The sequence below is a fragment of the Spermophilus citellus genome (genome assembly GCF_964194105.1).
Source record: "Spermophilus citellus genome assembly, chromosome: 9".
NCBI lineage: Eukaryota > Metazoa > Chordata > Mammalia > Rodentia > Sciuridae > Spermophilus > Spermophilus citellus.
Genome location: NC_138191.1, coordinates 56,254,941 through 56,274,674, shown reverse-complemented (window position 1 = coordinate 56,274,674; position 19,734 = coordinate 56,254,941). Strand labels below are relative to the sequence as shown.

Below are 19,734 nucleotides of genomic sequence, written 5' to 3'. Positions count from 1 at the left end.
TTTTAATTTTTACTTAAATTTAATTAATTTAAACTGAAATATAAATAGCCACACATGGCTGGTGGCCACTATAATGGACAGTGCAGGTATAGATTGTTCAGTATTCTTGGCTCAAATGGGCTCTTTCAGCAAATGTACTGATCACTACTTACTTCTTCAGCAACTGTATTCCTGTTCATAGTCTGGTAAAGAATTCCATGGAATGTACAAAGGAGGCTATTAGGGGTATCAGATGCCAAGTTCCCTATGCTGTAGTGCAGAAAAAGGCCTGTAGGTGGACCCTTTCCTTTAACAGGGCTTGATGGGAAGGTATCTCTCCCGGTCTTTGGGTCTTAACCTTCATACTCCAACACCCGCCTAAACACACACACACACACACAAGGCCTAAACACACACACACACACAAGGCCTAAACACACACACATACAAGTATACGCATTGTGGTAAACAAGAATGGATGGCGGAGAGGACAACAGACCCTTTCAGGAATCGGATTTTTTTTTTTCCCTCTAACATCAGTTGCATTGCTCCAGCACAAAATTAACTGTCAGAAGAATGCCAAATAGAGATGCTTAGTATTGCACTGTGATAACACTTTGATAATAAAAAATAATGGCACTTAAAAAATCTAAAATCTTTGGCTTTCTTATCAATGTGAATCAAACACAACTTGATGGGTTTGACAGCAAATGTGCAAACGTTTCACTAAGCTATGAAACTATTCAGCAAGTAAACAATACAAATGTGAAACCTAGAGGGGATATTCAATAGGCTAAATTAAAATTAGAGCCTCTAATTTGAATGTAACTTCAGAAAGAAGAATATATACACTAATAATTGGGTAAACCAAAGATACCAGTACCTTAAATTGAAAAACCAGCAAGAATTTTGAGATGATTTTGAACTTTATATATATATATATATTAAGTGCTCAATGTCCCTGGCAAATTATAATACTTTTAACATTCTTTTGGTGTGAAAAATTCCTCATAATTTTCTCCTAATAATTCTCAGATGCACTCTAGAATAAGAGATTAAATGATATTTTTAGTCTCTGATACGCTAGACAAGAATTCCCAGGGCATTCTTCTCTAAGTTTTTAAAAGCAGCAGAGTAGCTACGTAGGAGAAATGAGGATTTGGGGCTAGGGTTGTGGCTCGGTGGCAGAGTGCTCACTTGGCAAGTATGAGGCACTGGGTTTGATCCTCAGCACCACATAAAAATAAAATAAAGGAATTGTGTCCACCTACAACTAAAAAATAAATATTTAAAAAAAAATAAAAGAAGTAGAGGATTTGAAGAAGTATAAGTAAGTGACATATATTTGATGGGACCCTGGTCAAATTATTTATGCCTTTGAGCTTTGATTTTCTCATTTGCAAGTGGAATACTATTATCTGTCTTACAATTATTGAAAGGGCTAATTATTAGCATACTCAATAGTCTCTACTATTTTCTTTCAAATTTGCTTGCTGTATTTGCCAAATAGACTCTACTGAAATAGTTCTGTGTACATATTTGCACGGAGAGAATAGTATCCTCTCAAAATTCATGTCTACCTGGAACCTGTGAATATGATCTCATTTGGAAATAGAGTCTTTGTAGAATGTAATCAGATGAGGTTATTTTGAATTATAGTGGTCCCTACATTAGATAATTGGTATCCTCAAAAAAATAAAAAAGCAAATAAACGGACTTGGAAGAGGCCATGTGATGATGGAGGCAGAACCCGGAGTGATGCTGTTGCAAACTAAGGAATGCTAAGCACAACTGGCAAGCCCTAGAAGTTAGGAAATGGTAAAGAAAGATTCTTCCCTAGAACCTTGAGAGAAAGCATAGCCTTGTGACACACTGATTTCAGATTTACAACTTCAAGAACTGTGAGAAAACACATTTCTGTTGTTTTAAGCCACCCAGTTTATGGTATTTTGTTATAGCAGCCCTAAGAAATTAATGTAGTATTTATTGATCACCAAAACAAAATGTAAGCATTCTGGCTCATCTCTCACCAGAAAAAAGTGCCTTATATTTGTTTTGTTCTATGGCTGAATGACAGAATGTAGATTCATATTCTGATCTTATTTAATATGGAGTTCCTAAGAATACATTTTAATAGTGTTTTAGTTTGTTTTCAAGTGACCAAAACTCAAACAGATTTTTTTTTAAATGTGTACATTATCTAGCCCCAACTGAGTCTTAACATTACTTCAACTCATATAACTGAGGAGACAAAAACCTTAAACCAACAACCCAATCCTAGAGCAATCCCAGAACAAAAAAGAACTATACATGTAAAGACACATGTATAAAATAGGAAAGGGAACAAACCTCAATTGATGCCCAAGTCTAAGTCCTCTGAAAACACAAGGAAAGGGGCAAACAAACCTCCCTCCAAAATTCACAATCCCACAACAAAGGATCCCATGCATAAGGAAGTGAATGAAACTCCAGAGAAAGATTATAAAAAACTCATTATTAAAATATTCAGTGAACTACAAGAAGATCTAAGGAATGAATTACAAGAACAAACACAAACACGAAAAACTATTTCAATAAAGAAATAGAAATATTGAAAAGAAACCAATTAGAATGCATAGAAATGAAAGTCACAATCAAATTAAAAATTCACTTGAAAGCATCACAACATATTATATTGCATAAAAAGTAGAATTTCAGCCCTTGAAAAACAGAACTTCAGGCCTTAAAAGATAGGGTACATGAACTTGAGTACACAGTATGCAGTAAATGGAAAAAAAATACAGAACATGATCAGAATATATAAGAACTCTGGGACAACATCAAGAAACCAAACCTGAGAGTCAATGGGACAGAAGAGAACATAGAGATACAGGCTAAAGGCATTAAGAACATTTTCAATAAGACAGTAACAGAAATGAGATCGGCATCCAAGTACAGGAGGCGTAAGGACCCCAAAAAGACCAGATCAGAAGAAAATTTCTCCAAGACAAATCATAATCAAAATGCCTAGCATAGAAAATAAGAAAAGAATATTAAAAGCTGCAAGAGGTCACAGAGGCAAATCAAAAAGGCTCATTTCTTACTTCTCAACTTGAACCCTAAAATCAAGAAGGGCCTGAAGTGAGATATTCTAAGCTCTGAAAAAAAAAAAAAAAAAAAAAAAACAATTGCTACACCTAGCAAAGCTCTCTTTCATATTCAATGGGGAAATAAAAACCTCCCATGACAAGAGTAAACTAAAAGAATATATGGCCACCAAGCGAGCACTACAAAGAATACTCACAGATAAACTGCACCCTGAGAAACCCAAAACCAAATCCCAGAACTCCCAAATAGATGAAGATCAATAGAAGATTAATCATCTAAATGAAAATCAAGACAGAATTAAAATAACAAAAAATAAAAATGGTAGTAAACCACAAACACATATCCATGATAACACTGAATATAAATGGTCTCAACTCCCCCCAAAAGACATGGATTATCAAAATGGATCAAAAAGCAAGATCCAGTTATATATTGTTTGCAAGAGACTCATCTCATAGGCAAAGACATTCACAGGTTAAAGGTAAAAGGATGGGAAAAAAATATTCTATACAAACAGGAGTCTGAAAACAAGCTGGAGAAGCTATTCTCATATCTAACAAAATAGATTTTAAGCAAAAATTAATCAGAAGAGACAAAGAAGGCCACTACATCCTGGTAAAGGGAACAATCCAACAAGAAGATTTAACAACAGTAGATATATATGCCAGTGCAGTAAAATGTCAGTGCACCCAATTATATAAAAAAAGAAAATACTCACTGACATTAAATTTCAGATCCCAATAAAATAATACTGGTGATTTCAACATATACTTATCACCAACAGGTATGTCATCAAAGCATAAAATGAATAAAGATATAACCAAACTAAATAATATTATAAATCAAATGGTCCTAATAGACAGTTATAGAATACTTCACCCTAAAACAGCTAAATTTACCTTCTTTTCAGCAGCTCATGAAATCTTTTCCAAAATAGACCTTATTCTAGGATTTAGCAAATACAAAACCAAAACAAAAACCCCTGATACAATCCCATGAGTCCTTCTGGAATGAAACCAGAAATCAACAGCAAGAAAAAGAATACAAACCACATAAATACATGGAGATTAAATGATATTCTTTTAAGTGAAAAATGGACCAAAGAAGAAATGAAAGAAGAAACTAACAAATTCTTACAAACAAATGGGAACAAAGATACAACATATCAAAATCTCTGGGTCAGTAGAAAGCAGTACTATAAGGAAAATTTATTACATTGCATGCCTACATTAAAAAGTATTAGAGAGATTCCCAAATAAATAAGTTTATGTTCTACTTTGAGGCTTAGAAAGGAAGAAGAAACTAATTCCAAAATCAGTAGAAGACAGGAAATAATAAATATCTGAGCCAAAATTAATGAAATAGAGAATAAAAAATACACAGAATAAATGCAACAAAGAGTTGGTCTTTGAAAACATAAATAAATGTGACCATACTACCAAAACAATACACAAATTCAAAGCAATCCCCTTCAAAATTCCAATGGCATTCTTCACACAGAACTAGAAAAAACAGTCCTTAAAATTCAACTGGGAGAATAAGAGACCAAGAATAGCCAAAGCAATTATAAGCAAGAAAAGTTAAGTGGGAAGCATCACAATAACCGATCTCAAGCTATACTACAGAGCTACAGTAGCAAAAACTGCCGCAGTCTTGGCTGGGCACAGAATCACGAGCCAGTCAAGCAGGAACAAAACTTTATTTTGAAAAAGCCGCCGCAGGCAAGCCAAACCCGGTCCTCCCACGCGGGCGTCTGCCGGAACCGCGCGCCTCCCGGAGCCAGGGTCCCCGACCTTCCCCGGAATTTCCTCCTACTATCTTTCCCCAACCAATGGGAACTCTCCAGCAGTCCGGTAACTTGAGTCCTGTAGCAAGCCAAGGTGAACAGCAGGAGCCCAATTTGCATATGAATGTAAATCTTAGCATAATAATACCTCAGTGGCTAGTTGGCGTCACTTTACAACCAAAGGTGCCATTTATATTTTGTTTGTGGCTCCTAGCATCTGCCCCCTTCTGTTTAATTAAGCAACAAGCAATGTGGCTATGGACCGTGCCTGGTAGGTTGTCCAATTTAACATATGGTTCTTACCCGTCATGGGAGAACTGACCTTTAGGCGTCAGCTTCCTGTCTTAGGTTGAATCCATTGTAATCAGATCAACCCGTCACTGACTACCGGTCCAGCATTCAGCCATGCTTGTGGATAGGCCTATGCACCAGTGGGGGGGGTGAGGTTCTTGCCTCACCTCTGTTGGCCCCCAAATTTTGCCTTGGTGCCAGTGGGGGGGTGAGGTTCTTTGCCTCACCTCTGTTGGCCCCCAAATTTTAGACCATCACTAGTAGAAGGGAGGAGGATACAGAAATGCCACGACATTAAGCCAATTGATGGCTCCTTGGAAAAATTGCGTCACTGGTGACACCATCAGCAAAGATATGCCAGTATTACCACAATAAACATGGGGTGAGCTGGCAAGGAAATTGCATCACTGGTGACACCATCAGCAAAGATATGCCAGCAGTACCACAATTCGGTGCACCAGATGATATTTCACAATGTATGCAACTGATATATAGTCCAGGCAAGTTCTGGAAGCAGTTCAAATTGGAGGAGTCTATCAATGTGTCCATTTCCTCCCAAAGTAAATCAAGTCCTTGATAGCATTACTTGTTGAGTTATATTTATTGATGCATCAGTTTATACAGTTTACTGTGATTGCTATCATAGAAGCTGTAGTTTGGTTTTATCTTAGTCTTCACCGGCACTGGGATGGAGATGGGAATTCTGGCAATGATGCTAAAGAGACATTATCCTGAACAGAATTATTAAATATAATAAAAAGGAAAGGTGAAAGTAAACAAACAGATCTGTTAAACTCCTTTAAAAACAATCCTTAACAGCTGTTTACCAAATTTAAATTAGCAAACAAACAGATCTGTTAACCATCTTTAAAAACAATCATTAACAGCTGTTCACCTAATTTAAATTAAACCATATAAATCACGTGAATAAAGAAAAAATTTGGATCCATTTTTTCATGAGCGCTCCTCATATAAGAAATATGGACATACATACATACAGACATACAACACAAAACAGAAGTGTGCACACAACATACAACACATAAGACAATAGTAAATAAAGGCCTTGTAACTATACCTAGGTGAAATCTCCATTGCAATGTTTAAAAACTCCACAGTCAAAAAATAAAACACAGTCAAAAAATAAAACTGATCAGAAAAACATTAACCTAGGTTTGTATGAGCTCAAAAAATAAATAAATAAATAAAATAAAATAAAATAGAACTTTATGGTGTGGGAAAAATGTAATAATAAAATAGATATTGAAAAAAAAAAAAACACCTTGGTTAATCACTGCCGCAGATGTAAGAATAGCCAAGCTGGAGCTCTGGATGTCAGCTGTTATGAATTTGAGTCAAATCATCTTCTTTTTCTGTAGAAATTGTTTTAGTTAATCTCTCTGGAATCCAAATCGGTTGCTGTTCATCCTGTGGGAAAACACAGACAGCACCCCGATTCCATACTATGACTGGATCGGGGCCTTTCCATTGTCCTGTTAGAATATCTTTCCAAAGTACCTTAGGCTTATGTACATTTTTGGGGTACAAGTGTCTTTCCGCAGCACTAAGTCCCGATGAATCTAAATTTAAAAAGTTTAGAGTAAAAAGGGTTATTTTAAGTTTATCTTTGGGGGATATATACCCCTTTCCAATTCCCTCCTTTTGTTTTAATAAGTACATTTTAATAGTTTGATGAGCTCTTTCAACTATGCCTTGTCCTTGTGGATTGTATGGAATTCCTGTTATGTGAGTAATACCAAATGATGAGTAAAATTGTTTAAAAGAGGTGGAAGTATAACCAGGACCGTTGTCCGTTTTTAACTGTTTTGGAACACCTACAGTGGCAAAATTTTGTAAGCAATGAGCTATAACATCTTTAGTTTTTTCTCCGGCATGAAGGGAGCCCATCAAAAATCCGGAAGAGGTATCAACTGTAACATGTAAATATTTTAATTTTCCAAATTCTGGCAAGTGTGTGACGTCCATCTGTCAAATATGGTTAGGTATCAGTCCTCTAGGATTGACTCCAAGATTAACTTGTGGTAAAAATGTCACACAATTTTGACATTGTTTTATTATATGTCTGGCTTGTTCTTTAGTTATTTTAAAACGTTTTTGTAAAGTATTAGCATTGACATGGAACCTTTTATGAAAATTTATAGCTTCTTCTATTGTGGAGAAAATATGTATGTCATGTGTAGATTTATCTGCTAGTTCATTGCCCATACTAAGGGCTCCAGGCAATCCTGTATGTGCCCTGATATGACCTATAAAGAATGGATCTTTTCGGTCCCAGATTAGACTTTGTATAGCAGAAAACAAAGAGAAAACAGTAGAAGAAGGTGAAATCCTACCAGCATCTTCAAGGGATATTATAGCATTAACTACATACTGACTATCAGAAAATAAATTAAATACAGAATCTTTAAACATCATAAAAGCTTGTAATACTGCATTAAGCTCTACCTTTTGAGCTGATTGTTTGGGAACTAAAAATGTAAAAGTTTGATCAGGAGTAACTACTGCTGCTGTACCATTGTTTGACCCATCAGTGAATATATTTGGAGCATTTATGATAGGGGTTTTTCTTGTCATTTTTGGAAAAACTACAGGATGCTTAGACCAAAAAGACAACAAAGGATTAGATGGTAAGTGATTATCAAATGAAACACTAGTTTTACACATGATTATTGCCCAAGTATTTAACTCATTAGCTAACTCATCAATTTGATCCATAGTATATGGAGTGATAATTTTATTGGGAGAAATCTCAAATACTCCCTTAGCTGTTTTTATTTTTTTGAGTATTAATTGTCCTACAGCCTCAGGATATCTAGTAAGAATAGTGTTAGGAGAATAAGATAAATGTATCCACAATAATGGACCTTCCTGCCAAAATACTCCTGTAGGAATATTTTTTGTTGGTAGTACAATAAATAATAAAGGCAAACTTATATCAATTCTATCCAAATGCATATTTTCCATATACGTTTCAATGATTTTTAATGTTTTTCTTGCTTCAGGCGTTAACATGCGGGGTGAATTTGGATCTGATGGACCTTTTAGAATATCAAATAAAGGTCCTAACTCTCCTGTTGGTATGTCTAGATAAGGCCTTATCCAATTTATGTCTCCCAATAACTTTTGAAAGTCATTAAGTGATTTGAGTTGATCTACTCGTATTTGAATTTTTGGTGGACGGACCATGGTTGAGGATAATAGAACTCCTAAATAATTAATTGGAAGATTTAATTGTACTTTATCTATTGCTATCTCTAGATTATAATTTTTCAATAAGTTTGTAAGTGTGGCATAACATTTTAGTAATGTGTTTTTATCTTTATGTGTGAATAACACATCATCCATATAGTGAAATATTTGTAGTTCAGGATTTTGGTTTTTAAGTGGCTGGATTGCTTTATTAACATAAATTTGACACATAGTTGGGCTGTTAGCCATCCCTTGAGGGAGTACTTTCTATTTATATCTCTGATCAGGACCTTCATGATTCAGTGCAGGGATAGTAAATGCAAAATGTGGACTATCCTCGGGATGAATTGGAATTGAAAAGAAACAATCTTTAATATCTATAGCTAAAACATGCCAGGTTTTTGGTAAAGCAGACAATTGAGGAATCCCTGATTGAGCAGGTCCCATAATAACCATCTCATTATTAATGGCTCTTAAATCTTGTAATAATCTCCATTTACCAGATTTCTTTTTAATGACAAAAATGGGAGTATTATGGGGAGATACGGAAGGTTGTATATGTCCTTCCGCTAATTGTTGTCTGACCAAGTCATGGGCTACTTGTATCTTTTCTTTAGTCAGGGGCCACTGAGGAACCCACACTGGTCTTTCTGATTTCCAAGTAATTTTGATTGTCTCAGTGGCCCTTTCTGAAAACCCAATTCGTGTCTATTTATTTCTTGATCTATTTGAATAGGTGCTGTTATACCTTGTTCTTGTTCTCTTAATCTTTTTTCTTTCCTAAAGCCTTGTTTAGCCCTAGTAGTGGGCGCATTAGGATTGATGTTATTTGTTAATGTCAATCCTAATTGATCTAGGACATCTCGTCCCCATAAATTTACGGGAAGATGATCCAATACATAGGGCTGTATAGTTCCTTCACATCCTTCAGGATCCCTCCAATCTAATACCATAGCACTTCTATGGGGATTAGTCGCCACTCCTAGGCCTCGAAGCGTTTGAGTGGCTTGTTGTAATGGCCAATGTTTTGGCCATTCTTGACGAGAGATGACACTAAGGTCAGCTCCTGTGTCCAGCAGCCCATTAAAGTTATGTCCTTGTATATTTAATTTTAGCATTGGGCGAGAATCTAAATTCAAAGACAGCATAGCCCAATCTACACCTGTGGAGCCTAATCCCTTGGAACCTCTTTCTACATTACGACTGGAAAATTTATCATGCAGGCTGGGTATTATTAACAACTGTGCTATTCTATCTCCTGGTGAAATTATTGATATACCTCTTGGAGAACTAGCTATAATTTTTATTTCACCCTCATAATCGGGATCAATTACCCCAGGACTTATCGTAAGTCCTTTTAGTGTAGAAGAACTGCGTCCCAATAATAAGCCTACTGTTCCCTGGGGAAGAGGTCCTTTTACTCCTGTGGGAATGATTTGAACTCCCATCTCTGGAGTTAGTACTGCTCTGGCAGAGGAGCAGATGTCCAGCCCTGCGCTCCCTCTAGTTTGTCTGATGAGGGATTTAATGGATAATGCGTCCTGGGCACTACCTTGATGGTGCTGTTGGGTTCCTCCATTGCCCCATATATTTGTGGTTTTGGGCCCCGGGGCATTGGGCCCTCTAGTCCGTTTTTTGGCAACGGAGCCTGATACCTTTCTCCATGATATCGTGGGTAAACACTTGGTCTTTGTCCGTTTTTTGATAACGGAATACCCTCTATGGTGGTTTGAGAACGGCATTCATTAGCCCAATGTTTCCCTCTATGGCATCGTGGGCAAATACCCGGTATTCTATTCCTTTGATACCCCGCTTTGTTAAACCCTCCTCTTATGGGGCAACTCCTTTTAAAATGTCCTGTTTGATTACAATTATAGCATGTTTTTGGCCTGGCATCTAAAGCCTGTTGTACTGCTGCTAAGACTTGCCCTTGTTCATTAATGTCTCTACATAATTTAATATATGTGTTTAAATCTTCATGTCTCCATGGTCTAATGACCTCTCTGCAGCAACGATTTGCTTGGTCATAAGCCAGTTGTTTTATAAATGGCATTACCTGTTCTGTATTACCAAATATCCTAGAGGCTGACTGAATAAGTCTATCTACAAATTCAGCGTAAGGTTCATTAGTTCCTTGTATTACCTTAGATAATTGACCTTGTAAGTCTCCATGCCCCTGTAAAGTTTTCCATGCCCTAACTGCATCTACAGCAATCTGTGCGTATACGCCAGGGTCATATTCAATTTGCTGTCTTTGACCCTCATAAGGTCCCTTCCCCAAAAGCATTTCTATATTTCTTTGAGGATAACCAGCTTCTGCATTTCGCCTAGCTGTCTCCATGCAAAATTCCTCATTGGCAACTTTCCATAATAAATATTGTCCTCCGTTTAGCACAGATCGACACATGTTAGCCCAATCTGCTGGTGTCATGTCCAAGTTGGTAACAGATTCGACCATGCTTATTGTGAAGGGAGCTTGCGGCCCATAGGTCGTTACAGCCTCCTTTAATTGCTTTATTGTTTTGAAATCTAAAGCACGGTGAATTCATTGCCCTCCTGCCTGCTCAAGTACAGGGCATGCTAATCTTTGGGGTCCTGCCTCAGAATTCCGTCCATCAACTACGGGAGTTGAGGGCCGCTCAGCGGTAGATGGAGCTGTTGGTTGAATTACGCCCTCTGGTGATAGAACGGAGTTAGTAGCAACCTCCTGTTGTAATTCTCCACCTGATGGCTGCTTTTCCTCTAAGCTTGGTTTCTTTAAATTTTCCTCTGTCTGACTAGCTTGAGAGACCTTCTCTTTTGCTTGACCTAGCGTTTTTTCTACCATAGTCTGGACCTCTAACAATTTACTTAGCAGTTTTTCGGTTTGTTTTTTACTGGATTCTAATCTACTATAAAGGTAACGTAACCCAATAAGATAGGATAAAACAAAGCCGAAACAGAATGAAACAAAAACGGAACAGACAATGGTTGTATCAATTTTCTCTTTCTCAGGGCCGAATAACTTCAAACCTTGAGCCAACCATTTTTCCCAGTTCGCCTGAGAAAATTCTAGGGCTAGGGAGCTTGAAATAAAAACAAAATAAATCAAAACAAGAACACATTGTTTTTCTAAATGTTCACCCATTCTGTCGCCTTCCCTCAGGGGCGAGCAGTTTTACTCACCTCTAAGTTTCAGGCGTTCCCCGTACGGGCCACCAAATGCCGCAGTCTTGGCTGGGCACAGAATCACGAGCCAGTCAAGCAGGAACAAAACTTTATTTTGAAAAAGCTGCCGCAGGCAAGCCAAACCCGGTCCTCCCACGCGGGCGTCTGCCGGAACCGCGCGCCTCCCGGAGCCAGGGTCCCCGACCTTCCCCGGAATTTCCTCCTACTATCTTTCCCCAACCAATGGGAACTCTCCAGCAGTCCGGTAACTTGAGTCCTGTAGCAAGCCAAGGTGAACAGCAGGAGCCCAATTTGCATATGAATGTAAATCTTAGCATAATAATACCTCAGTGGCTAGTTGGCGTCACTTTACAACCAAAGGTGCCATTTATATTTTGTTTGTGGCTCCTAGCATCTGCCCCCTTCTGTTTAATTAAGCAACAAGCAATGTGGCTATGGACCGTGCCTGGTAGGTTGTCCAATTTAACATATGGTTCTTACCCGTCATGGGAGAACTGACCTTTAGGCGTCAGCTTCCTGTCTTAGGTTGAATCCATTGTAATCAGATCAACCCGTCACTGACTACCGGTCCAGCATTCAGCCATGCTTGTGGATAGGCCTATGCACCAGTGGGGGGGGTGAGGTTCTTGCCTCACCTCTGTACCTATTGGCATCAAATAAGACAGGAAGACTAATGGAATACAATAAAAGACTCACAGACGAACACACATGCTTACAGCCATCTTGTACTTGACAAAGGTGCCAAAAATATATGTTGGAGAAAAGACAGTCTTTTTAACAAACGGTGCTGGGAAAACTGGACATCCATATGTAGAAGAATGAAATTATATCCCTATCTCACTCTGAACAAATCAAATAAAAATAGATCAAAGACTTAGATATTAGACCAGAAACCTTGCAACTGCTAGAAGAAAACACTCCATCATATAGGTGCAGGCACTGACTTCCTCAAAAAATCCCCTAAAATTCAAGAAATAAAACCAAGAATTAATAAGTGGGATGCCACCAAATTAAAAAGTTTCTGCATAGCAAAGGAAATGATTAAGAATGTGGAGAGAAAACCTACAGAAAGGTGGGGGGGAACCTTGCCAGCTACTCTTCTGACAGAGTATTCATAATCAAAATATAAAAAGAATTCAAAATATTCAACACCAAAATTACAAATTACCCAGTCAATAAATGGGCAAAAGAAATAATGTTTGTTTGTTTGGTTTTGCAGAAATTTCCCCAAAAGAAGACAGAAGGCCAACAAATATATGAAAAGCTGTTCAACATCTCTAGAAATCAGGGAAATGCAAACCAAAACTATATGAAGATTTCATTTTACACCAGACAGAATGGCAATTATCAAGAACACAAATAATAAATGCTGGCAACAATGTAGGGGAAAAGTACATTGATACATTGTTGGTGGGATTGCAAATAAGTACAATCACTCTGGAAAGCAGTATGCAGATTCTTCAAAAAACTAGGGATGACACCACCATGACCCAGCTATCTCACTCCTTGGTATTTATCCAAAAGAACTAAAATCAGCATACTACAGAGATGCAGCCACTTCGATGTTTATAGCAGCACAATTCACAATAGCCAAATTATGGAATCAGTCCAGATGCCCATCAACAGATGAATGAATCAAGAAAATGTGGTATAAATATGCAATGGAGTTTTACTCAACCATAAAGAATGAAATAATGAAACTTGCTAGTAAATGGATGGAAATGGAGAACATCATGCTAAGTGAAAGAGGCCAGACTCAGAAAATCAAGGATAGAATGTTTTCTTTCATATGTGGAAGCTAAAGCAAATGAAGGGAAAGAAGACCATTGTGGGGGTGGAGGTGAGAAATGGGATATTATAAATATATAGGAAAAATCAGTGGAGTACAAGGAGAAAAAGAGAGGGAGAAAGGAAAGGAAACAGGAAGAATATGAAATAAATTTAATAAAATCATGTTGTATACATATATAAATGTACCAAAGGGACTTTCACCTTATGTATGTGTAGAAAGTACCAATCAAAAATAAATAAATAAAGGAGTAAAAGGAAGTTCAGTAGAGTAGAGGAGGAAGAATAGGGTGAAAGAGAAGGGGGAATGGGGATTGAAATCAAATTCCTTGCAAGTATAATTTTGTCAAAATGAACTCAACTACTATGTATAATTATGGTTTAATAAAAAACACTAAAAAAGTGTGTGTGTGTATGAATATGTAATAGATCCCAATATTATGTAAAATTATAATGTACTAATGGAATAAAAGAGAAAAAAGCTAATAAAGTTTGGATCACTAAAAAAAAATGTGAGTCTGAGTGAGAGAGTAAAAGAAATAAATTTCATCATATCAGTAAACATTTGACTGCCCATTGTGGGTAGGGCACTAAAGTGCCATAAAATTATTTTCAGAGAAACTTAAACTCAATGTACAACTTGTAATTTTTTTTTCAGAAATAGAAATAATCACTTACCATGGTATTACAATCTCGATTAGCTTGATCTTGTTCAAAAGACTTAATTTTATTGGAACTCATTTCATCAGTGTCAGCAATGACATAATGTCTAGGTGAGTAAGCACTGGACAAGCTCCCAACCAGCCTCAGGATCTCTGTGGTATGACCACCTGGAAAAAATATTGGAAGGCCTAAGATTAATAAATATACAATGGACATATCCATTTGACCAAGTTATACTGATATCATGTTTTCAAAGATGGGCACAGGGCTTAAAAGATAGGAAGACACTGAAAACAATAATCTGTCATTGTATAAACATTACTGTTGTAGAGGGAAAAGATAATGTATAAAAATAAATTTGACATTAGCAGTAGGTACCGAGGAAGGTATAACAAAGTTCAAGATATAGTTCCTGTAATTAAGAAGACTGATAGGAAAAGGTCAAGACACATACCATAGAGTAAGATAAAAAGGATGCAAGACAGCAAGAAAAACTAAAATGGGAATGAAAGCAAGTAGATATCAATGTCCTAAGAGTTCGGAAGATCTGGTAAAGGTTCAGGTAACTTGAAAGGTAAAGATAATGAACTGACAGGAGTAGGGAGGCTACTGGGAAGAGATAGGGATTGTTAGAGCATGAGATGAAGATCTGAGATGTGTTCATGGAATGATGTGAATACTGGAAAGAAAGGTGAAGATGAAGTAAGATCAGGAAAGTAAAATGAAAGCAGTTACTGAAGACTTCTGTATAGAGAAAAAGGTAAAGGCAAGAGCCCTGGCCAGCAGGGCTTGGATCTTCTTAAGGAAGATTTTTTTTTGTTCACCACTTCCTAACAGAGGTCTCAGCACACTGCAGATCCTCAAATATTTACCAGCTTCACCATATTTATTTTTTACTTTGGATTTTTTGTTTGTTTATTTTTGATGCTGGAGATCGAATCCAGGGCCTAGTACTTCTGAGGCAAGTGCTCTACTCTACCACTGAGTCCCCAGTCCCAACATTCAGTTTTTTAAATCATACGATCTCCAAAATTTTAATACCTTAATTTTAAAAGCATGAATTTAAAAGCAGAATAAAATAGACACTAGTATTGCTGTATGTATATACGTGACTATATCCAATGTGACTCTGCAACCTGTACATTCAGAAAAATGAGAAATTATACCCCATTTGATTCAAATGTATGATATGTCAAGATCATTATACTGTCATGTGTAACTAAAATAAATAAATAAATAAAAATAAAAATTAAAAAGATAACTACCATCATTTCCTCAGTATCTGTGAAAGATTATTTCCAAAATAGACATGAAACCAAAATTCACAGATGTTCAAGTCCTCTAGAAAAAATGGTATAGTATTTGCATACAACTTACATACTTACTCCTGCATATTTTAAACCATCTGTAGATTACTTATAATGTCTATTATAATGTAAATGTTACATCATTGTTATAATGTATTATTTAGGAAATAATGACAAGAAAAAAGTCTGTATATGTTTAGTACAAATGTAATTTTTTAAAAAATATTTTTGATCTGCCATTGGTTGTATGCAAGGATAGAGAACCCACTGGACGTGGAGGGAAAGCTAACTGCATGTTCACCGTGGTTTATTTCGTGCAAACAACAGCAATGAAAGAATATCTATCACAAACCATTTAAGCTCAATAAGGAACTATATTACACCCATTTTAGGTTCATGTCACAAGCTCTGTGCTTCAGCTAGATTGATGTCTTCATCATTCTCTACATTCATCTTGTTTGTTACCTCCTCTTTCCTTTGATCAAGGGGGGGACCCCTTATCCCACCTCCTTTATGATTCTAAGAATGAGTTTTTAATAATAATAAATACAAAGAAATATAATCAAACAAATTAAGTATGGGTTTCCATTCGACACACACACACACACATATATATACATATATTTTTTTAGTTGTGTATGGACAATTAAATTATTAGCGTACTCAATAGTCTGCCTTTATTTTATTTAGTTTTATGTGGTGCTAAGGATTGAACCCACTGCCTCACATATGGTAGGCAAGCGCTCTACCATTGAGCTACAAACACAGCCCAAGATCTCTCTCTCTCTCTCTCTCTCTCTCTCTCTCTCTCTCTCTCACACACACACACACACACACACACACACACTTTTTTTTTTTTTTTTTTGGTACTAGGGATTGAACTCAGGGGCATTTGACCACTGAGCCACATCCCCAGCCCTATTTTGTATTTTAATTAGAGACAAGGTTACACTAACATTTTTTTAACAGTAGGAAAGGAGTAGTTTCTTTCCAGATTCTAGAAGGAATTATACATAGAAAGAAATGTGACACAGACTAGTGTGAATGTCAAGAATTATAATCACACACTGACTTCATAGAATTTTAAAGTAAGAGATGACAGGGGTATGTAATTTACACATCTGGTTTATACTCATTTCAGTATTTTTATTTTTAGCCTTGAAAAGTGTTGTGGTTTGCAAAGTGGGTACTTGTTTTCACAGCTGGAACAATTAAGGATAAAACCTAATATTCACAACATCTTCCACTGCAATGGAAACTTCATCATACCTGCTTTAATAGTCTTCTCTCTCAAAAGGAAAACTTCATTAAGTACATTCATTGAAAATTTAACTTTCCTACTGAAGTCATTAAAATGATGGACTCTGGGTCTATTTTAGTAGATATATTATTGAGGAATAAAATCATCACAATTCTACCTTAAAATATATACAACATCTAATCACTTCTCACCAACTCCTTTGCTACCATTCTGATCCAAGCCACTGTCACTTTTCACATGGATTATAAACATAGTTTCCTGGTCTCCACCCTACCCCCTCATTTCTCCATCAGGGTATTCTCAACACAGCATCCAGTTGAGATCCTATTAAGAAGAGTTGACTGAATTATTTAGCTCTGCTTAAAACTCTCCAATGGTGTTGTGTCTTATGTGGAATAAAAGGCTTTTTGTAATCTGATTGCAATTTCTGCTCCTTTTGGGCCTTATCACCTGCCTCTTTCCCCCTTATTTAGTCTACTCTGGTCACCTCTGACCTCCTTGCTATTGGATATCTGTCATTTTCCCAGGAGGTGTTCCTTGACAATTCTTTTTAAATGCTACTTCTCCTCCCATGTCCTAGTATTTATCACTACATAACTTTACTATGTAGTCTTATTTCTTTCTTTTGCCTTTTACATCCCCCAATGTCTACCCCACTAGAAGGCAAACACCAAGGCAGGGGTTTTTGTTCATTGTTACTGCTGTACCGCCAGTGAACATAAAATAATATGCTTTCCTATTGTTGAAAGAATGAGTTCAATATTAAATCTAAAATTTGCCCAAGGAGAATCCACTGTGTATCAAAGGAAAAGTAGTATATTTTGAGAGATGTCCTCTGAATATAAGTGCTCGACTAATAATATTTTATGGTACCTAAAGATCAAATGTTGCTTGGTTTTCAAGGTGAACTTTGAAAATACTTTTTCCCTCCTCAAAAAAATTCAGCATAAATTATTAAATTTATTTGATTACAAGTGGTTTTTTTGACTTGCATGATTCTTGAAGATCCTTGATACCTCCCTACCCTGAATGTGTTGAATGAGGGAAGACACCACTTGTCAGATGAATTTTCAACAATTTTGGATTCTAGTCCACCAAGTCCAATATTTCCAAGTGAACAGCTTTAACATCCATCCATTTGTTTAAATCAGAAACCTGGACATCATCCTTTAGCCTTTCCTTGTCTCAAGTTCAGATAAAGGGTTGCCCTTTCTGAAGATTGCATAGCCACAGCACGCTGTGCACTTCTTCTACAATTATATAAGATTTTTAGCACTTACCTCATTGTGGCAAGTACTCATTTTGTATTGTTATTTGTTAGTCTTTCTGTATTCTCTATTTCATCCACTGTTGTATTTTTGTGTACTTCTCAGTGCTTAGCACATAGCACTCCATATAATATTAGTCAGTTTTATTATTTCCAAAGCTTAGCTTAGTGCCTGGCCTATCTTACAGCTCAAAATCAATACGTTAAATGAATAAAGTAATAAATTATATTTATAAATTTGTTCATACTTTAAATATTCTATTTGCACACAATCTCCTGGTATTTCCAAATGTGTGTGTGTGTGTGTGTGTGTGTGTGTGTGTGTGTGATGCACTACATAATGATATTTTGGTCAATGATTAACAGCTATAAGACAGTGGTCTCATGAGATTATAAGGGAACTGAAAAATTCTTATCATCTAGTGACATGGTAGCTGTCATAACACAATAGCTACAAGGCAATACTCACATGTTTGTGGTGCTTCCTGTCATAAAAGCATAGCACATACAATCAAGTATAGTAATGCATAATACTAGATAATAAGTGACTTCTACTGGTTTATTTACTATTCTTTTTATTTAAAAAAATAAAATAAAATATATCCTGTTAACAGCAGCAGAAGCCTCACCTACCTCATGTTTACTGCTTCTTAATTGTATCATTTTCTGTTGTGTTTGATTTAATCTTGTGTTGTGTTGTTCACCATGGCCCTAGGACTATACCTTATATACGCATTACCAGAGAGCCTCGGTGTGTAGTATTCTATAACTTCTGGGTTTGTGTAAGGATCTCTCATGATGCTTGCACAAGGACACATTCTTAAAAGGTAAGCCATGCATGATTATGAATATATATGTGTGTGTGTGTGAATGATATTATAAGGGACAGGAATATATTCCTACCAAAATTGTCCATTTAAAATCGTAAATGCCTTCAGAGCTGGTCGATATGGACTGTTTACCTGACAGAGGACAATTTATTGCTCATATTCTGCCACCCTGTATGCACAGTTCTACGATCTGTAGTCAATGATTTTGACCTTGTGGGTGTTGTATATTTAGAAATGAAACAATTCACTTTGCTTCATTTACTATTTAGTATTCGTGTTTCCTAAACGAAAGACAAAGTGCCTACATTAATAATGCACAACAGCCAAACAGGAAAACTGTATGTTAGCATCAAAAGCGTCGGCGTTCTCTGTTCACTAATTATTTGTTACAAAGGAGAGGCTTAATTACAGACAAGTGTAAATTACTTATTATTAAAAGGGAAGGAGCCGCGTCAGAAAACTGCATTCCCCCCCCCCCCCCCCCCCGGGCTGGGCTGATTCCGGTAACGCGGAGAAACTACAAATCTCAGCATGCATCGCTCCAAAGAGCGCTAAGGAGGCCAGAGAAAGCGTCGCGGTGTACTCTGGGGTGTGTAGTGACCGACCCAAGCCCAAGAGGCACCGCCGCGATACTTACCGGACCCAGCCACCACCAGGAGATTGAGAGACTCCCGGGGCGCCACGTCCTGGGGCCGAAGCACTATCCATAGTCGTACGACTAGGACCACAGCCACAGCTCCGATCGCTGCAGCTAAAATTTGAAAACACACCATGCAAAGGAACGGCGCATGCGCATTATTCCTGGCAGGAGCAGTCAAAGTTTCACAACTACAAGCGCTGAGGAGACCCAAACTTCGAGGAAAGCACTTCTCGGTGGGCGTGGCTATGCCGAGGTGGGCGTGGCTGCGGGCCTGAGGGAAAAGTCCCGGCTTTGCGGACTTTTGTGGCTGCCCTGTTTGATTCTGCTAGGCCTCCTTCCAGGCGTAAACTGAAATTCGGGATGTTAAACGCTGGAGAAGTTTGGTTTCCGCCAGTGATGAGGTCAGGCCTCCTGCACTGCCGAAAGACCCCCCAAGCTCCCAAGTTAGGAGGTGTTT

At 37.2% G+C, this 19,734-nt stretch overlaps 1 protein-coding gene across 1 annotated transcript in view; it reads right to left on the bottom strand.

Moving 5' to 3' along the window:
- ALG14 (ALG14 UDP-N-acetylglucosaminyltransferase subunit) overlaps positions 1-19,453 on the bottom strand; it is a 95,774-nt gene extending 76,321 nt beyond the window's left edge. The window contains exons 1-2 of the mRNA XM_081307460.1: positions 19,275-19,453; positions 13,988-14,139 (exon numbers count right to left, since the gene is read on the bottom strand). Of these exons, the coding sequence (XP_081163586.1) occupies positions 13,988-14,139; positions 19,275-19,410 (288 nt within the window). The 5' untranslated portion in view covers positions 19,411-19,453. The remainder of the gene's footprint in view (positions 1-13,987; positions 14,140-19,274) is intronic.
- Between the last annotated feature and the right edge of the window lie 281 nt (positions 19,454-19,734).